General features: G+C 42.0%; 1 protein-coding gene across 1 annotated transcript; it reads left to right on the forward strand.

Moving 5' to 3' along the window:
• Window positions 1-1,714: 1,714 nt before the first annotated feature.
• nkx6.2 (NK6 homeobox 2) lies at window positions 1,715-5,451 on the forward strand. Its single transcript, XM_033612629.2, has 3 exons — window positions 1,715-2,539; window positions 3,158-3,330; window positions 3,673-5,451. The coding sequence occupies exons 1-3, from the start codon at window positions 2,110-2,112 to the stop codon at window positions 3,919-3,921; spliced, it is 852 nt and encodes a 283-aa protein (XP_033468520.1). The 5' UTR covers window positions 1,715-2,109; the 3' UTR covers window positions 3,922-5,451.
• Window positions 5,452-5,778: the final 327 nt, after the last annotated feature.

The raw sequence follows: 5,778 nt of genomic DNA on the forward strand, positions 1-5,778 counted from the left end.
TCATTGATCTCAGCCTGGGTCAGACAGTAGCTGCTTTATTTAACTCACTCACATTTTACTAAAAGCACAGATTGAGTCAGCTTCTCTTTATAAAAATTATAAGACCATATTTATTTTTTCAATAGCTTCTCCTATAGTGATTATTTCAGAAAGACTTTAAAACAAGGTAATAAACCCAATGTATATGATCAGGGGGGAAATATACGGATATGAATTAGAAATAGAGGGCCATTTGCAGAATTAGAAGCCGTGTGTACTGCATCCTTTCAACGTGAAGAAATACAGTCAAAATTGTGAATCACCTCGCGTTGAAAACCTTTTAAAATCCACAATCTTTCCCCGGTGAGCAAATGGGTAGCAAGGTGCATTTGCTGAAGCCTTTCAAATGCTAACGTGGCCATATTTCACTCTTACAACCTTCCTCACATCTCCATAAAATATTACAGCACTCAGAGTGATGACTGGAGCCTGGCGCTTTTTCTCACACACTTTCTCCGTAATAACACAGTTTGTCTCAAAAACACACACTGATTATCTCACTCTTATAAAACGCAGCTCTATCCTTTAAAGAGTTTAGACTCTGTAATGATGTGGTTTATGTAAAAGGCCACTGACTGATGTTTTTATCCGCTGCTCTCAAATATCTGATGAAACAAATGGCATGTAATAATGGGAATGTTCAAGATGAGGCAAAGTGAGTGAAACCATGATCTTTTAGGATAGGCAGATTATAGGACGCACTGGAATAACTCAGTTTATTCCGACCTCATTCTCCAAAGTACCGGGATCAATCACAAAATAGTGTGCAGAGGAAATAAAACACACAGACTGGTTGAAAAGTCCCATCATATCAAATGCATATCAAAGATATCAACAAAAGCTAATTTTAAAATAGTTTTTTTTTTTAGCTGGTTTATTTTTCCGTGGATTGGTCTTTAAAATTGAATCTTCAGTCTCCAAACATTATCCATTCCTCCTCATCCCGCCGGATCCCGTTTCTACTTTAATATACCCCCACTGTCTGCGGTAACAGCTTATAATGTAAATGTATATTCTTTGTCATATGTGGAAACAATGATTTCCACGGCGGGAGACGCTTCATTAACAGCACCGCTAAAGATCTTAATAGAGTGTGGCTGCTGATGCATTCACGGTCTCCTCCGACACCCTGAATTCTACGATTTCGCGGCTTTGAGCAACAAGCAAGTGGTTTCAGTCAAGGATAAAAAAAGACAGTTTAATCGCAATAAGTGAGGTATTTGCTTCAGCCCACATAAATTAAAAAATATACATCAGACGTGGCTTTTTAAACACATTTAATGTGTCAGTACAAATACAAAAAATGTCATTAAAAGCACCTTTAAATAGGCCAAAAAACGTAAAGGCCTACGCTGTTATATGCTACAGGTATTCCTCTACTTTTTCCGGCTGTGTGCCCGCTCTTGTCCGCAACATGGATCATCATCCATCATAAATAAATCCAGTCAGCCCTTATAACCACCGAGCAGGCTCGTTCACATGCAGTTTTAACTGGAAGTTGTTATTTCCGACAGCACGTCAAGGCAGCACCCGTCCAGCGAAGACGCACGTGTGAAGCAGCGGAGTTTCTGTCTCCTCCAATCAGGGCGCTGTCTCACTCAGCCCCGTCCAATGGGAATAGCGCGCGTGCAGGTGGCTGCGCTATTATCAGCGGGTCCCGCTTCACTCCCAGCCTAGAGCGAGTCAATTTATGGAAAGACAAGTCGACCCTTTAATGGTTCCCATCAAAACCACTAAAAACATCATCAGAGCGGCCGACTACCGCGAGGATTCCTGTGGCGGACGCATGCAGCCTTCTCCCAGCTGACACACTCCGACCAAAACAAACACGCGGAGAGACATTTTGGGGAGTTTGACCAGGCTGTTCACTTCCCCAGAGAGAAGAGAAGAGAAGTTCGCTTTTGCTCAAGTTTTCCAACATTTCCAGAGTGTGCTTCTTCCTCGGCCAGGATACTTTTGCAGCAGGCGGCAGAAGTGGCTTGTGAACAGTCCGCTCTGCGCCTTTATTTACTTTAGTTTATTTTTATTTCCCGTTTTTGTCCAAGCGAGTCTGGTGGTTCATGCTCACAAATGTTAGCGGTCGGGCAAATGGAGGCTAACCGGCAGAGTGCTTTCGTCCTGGGCAGCACCCCGCTGGCGGCGTTGCACAATATGACCGAGATGAAGACGTCCCTGTTCCCGTATGCGCTGCAGCAGAGCCCGGCGGGCTTCAAGGCGCCCCATCTCTCCAGCCTCAACTCCCAGATGACCGGAGGGACCCCGCACGGAATAAGCGACATCCTGGGGAGACCCATCACCACGGCCGGACAGCTGCTCTCCGGGTTCCCCAGGATAAACGGCCTGGCCACCACCGCGGCCGCCGCAGCCGCGGGGATGTACTTCAGCCCGGCGATGTCGCGGTACCCGAAGCCCCTGGCTGAGCTGCCGGGGAGGGCGCCTATCTTCTGGCCCGGGGTGATGCAGGGTTCTCCCTGGAGGGACCCGCGGGTGCCTTGTCCCAGTAAGTGCTGCATGTCTGACTACCTGTCTGCTTGTACACATTGAGGGGTTAATAGACTAGTTTATGAACTGTGTAAATTCAGAAAAAGCCAACACACCTCTGTGGGGCTGCAGAATGATTTTAATGTTGCTTGTCGTGTGATTTTAGACATTATTCCGGCCTGTCAGAGGCCTGCCACCACACAGAGCAAACACACACAAGCAAAAATAAATGCATTAATTTTACACAGTCATCACAGCAAATCTAAATCTGTTCTAGTGAATATTATAGCTGTGCCAAATTATTGTTATTAAGCACTGCGTGATCACCATAAGGCTACTTATGAGCATCACACTCTGGAAATTCCCAGTAGAAAATAAAATTCCAGTGTGATACTTAGCCATGTAATGATAATAGTCTAATAATAATAAATAAATACATAATAGAATAGTACCATTAATAGTTTGTCAGTATACTCACCACGTAGCTTAGACACACTTAGAGGCGTTTGAGGAATATTTGAGGCTCATATTGAGTTAACTTATAGGAGCATCACTTTCCAAATTGCATGTGAACTTTATCAATATTAACAATTGACAATATTATAACCAACCCCCCTTTTGTTTATTTTTTTTCCAGGTCAGGCTAATTTAATGTTGGACAAGGATGGCAAGAAGAAACACTCTAGACCGACCTTTTCAGGACAGCAGATTTTTGCACTGGAAAAAACTTTCGAGCAGACGAAATACCTGGCCGGCCCAGAGAGAGCCCGCCTGGCTTACTCCTTAGGAATGACCGAGAGTCAAGTCAAGGTAAAAATCAGCCTAGTTATTTATCTATTTATTTATTTATTTTGAAATGTGGAAAATAATATTTGGTCGCCTTTCACCTTTATATAATCTGTGAAATTCCACTTTTGGCCGCGCAGGCCAAGGATAAAAAGTAATTTGTGATCAGTGACACACCGCCTATATTATTCAAATGATTATTATTACTGCTATTTTTAATAATGTTGTTGCTGTTATTAGTAATTGCTATATTATTTACACCTGCTGTGGTTAGTTTAATGGACCATATCTGATCCTCGCCTTTGATTACGTGTTAATTTGTGGACCTGTTGAGCATCTGTGCGCATGTCTCTGCCTCCTCAACAGGTTTGGTTCCAGAACAGAAGAACCAAATGGCGGAAGAGACACGCGGCAGAAATGGCCACGGCCAAGAAGAAGCACGACTCAGAGACGGAGAAGATGAAGGAAAGCTCGGATAACGAGGACGACGACGAGTACAACAAACCACTGGACCCAAACTCAGACGACGAGAAAATCACGAGACTGTTGAAAAAGCACAAGGCCACCAACCTGGCGCTGATCAGCCCCTGCAGTAACAGCTCGGACACCTTGTGATGCCCACAGCTGGGGGGCCAAAACGAGGGGGACCAAAGGGTCCAGCAGAGACTTGTCGCACTCTTTCTGACCCCCTTTTTCACCTGACTATACGAACATGCGCCTGAGGGGATCGCATTGTGCTCAGACAGAGCAAGAAAATGCGTAGAAGTGTGTGCCAAGACGCACGAAAGACGCGCTCACCAAAACATGGCCAGAGACGCATTTGGCTGCATCCAAACCCACTTACAGAGACTATAAATACGGAGATATGACTCCTGTCAGAACTGGACTTCAAGAAGCCTGATAATGACACGTTCATGTCAGATAAAAAGGACAGAAATATTGGGACAGGAAATTGTTTTGGCGACGCAAATCAGTTTTTACGCATACAACTGGAGTTTTAACAACAGGTGTAAATGTAAACAGAATATTATAAACACACAATCCGGATCAGTGTTGGGCTTATTAGTGTGACTCGTTACTTTAATTCCACAAGTAACGCTGCTTCACTTGACTGGCGCAGTGTAATTCATGACACTTGTTACATTATTTCCCGCCACACCTCTGCCCAAGATTAGCGGCCTCTGTCACCTTCACCAGCCAGGAAGGCCATTCCTCATGCTGACTGAGAATGTCTTTATTAATTGGTAATATAATCAGTACTTATAATATTTCCATCTGAAGAAAAATACATCCCAGTCCTATTTTATTCTGAAGTAAAGAAAATGTACACTTTTTTTTTAGATAATTCAGATTAAATCCCATTTTGGTTGAAACAAAATGTTCTCTATAGTTTTAAGAGGTGACTGTAAGCTTTTAATAGATGTGATTTTTCAGCAGCCAACTCTGATCCGGATCCCAGACGCATGTTTAAAATGGCAGGTGTAAACGGGGCCTGTGATGCTTCTAAAGCTCAGTTTAACCAGGGTATCCACTGTCCTAAAAGGCGAGAGAATAAAATGTTTGACGGGGCGCAGGTTTGACATGAATGAATGATTTGTGCTGTAGCCTAAAGATGAAAAATGTACCTGAGATTGTATATATTTTTTACTGAATAAGTTATGTTGTTTTCAACCAGTGGAAACGTGGCAGCCTTTTCTCCCCCCGCAGCCCGGACGCGCTTATTCCCACTCAGATAAAACCTGCTGCTTGGTTTTTATTCCTGCAGAGTAAATGTCGCCCCTTTTTCTCCCACGTTTTACAACTGTCAGCTCAGCACCGGCACACAAATGTATAGACGCAAAATGCTGTAAATAATCACTGTAAAGAGCAGCTTGTTTTAACGACATCACACTGCACACTTTTCTTTTGACTGCATTTGAGAAAGTTTCTGTTTTACCTCACCATCACAGAGCGGGATAGAAAACTGGACCATGGTTTATGTTGGAATTAAAGAGAGTATTATCGCTTCCGGGAAGGTTATAGGAAGAAAAAAAAACACTTTGTATTATGAATAAATTATTTAACAAGCATTTTTGTTTTATTATGGGTTTTGTTTTAATGTATGGGCTTAATATAAATTAAAGATAAATTCATGACTATCAATAATTGAATTTCATTATTGGCAACACAGATGCTTTTAGAGGATTCGTGCTGATTTAACTTGAGAGTGATTTATGATTTCAAAAAGTTCTGAAGCGGGAAAAGAAGCAAGTCTTTATAATAATTATTGAGAATAATGTCACAATATATTTGATTTAGTTAGTGTAATTTATTATAAACCAGATGATATATAATTTTTCACCAAAGTGAAATTTAAAAAAAAAAAATGCCTACAGGTTCCAGGGATAAACTTTATTTATTTTTCAATAAGTTACATAAAGGAGTAAAGATTCTTAACAGCATTATTATAATTATTGTTGTTATAGCAAAAAA

This window comes from Epinephelus lanceolatus, chromosome 17 (assembly GCF_041903045.1).
Source record: "Epinephelus lanceolatus isolate andai-2023 chromosome 17, ASM4190304v1, whole genome shotgun sequence".
In the NCBI taxonomy this organism is placed as follows: domain Eukaryota; kingdom Metazoa; phylum Chordata; class Actinopteri; order Perciformes; family Serranidae; genus Epinephelus; species Epinephelus lanceolatus.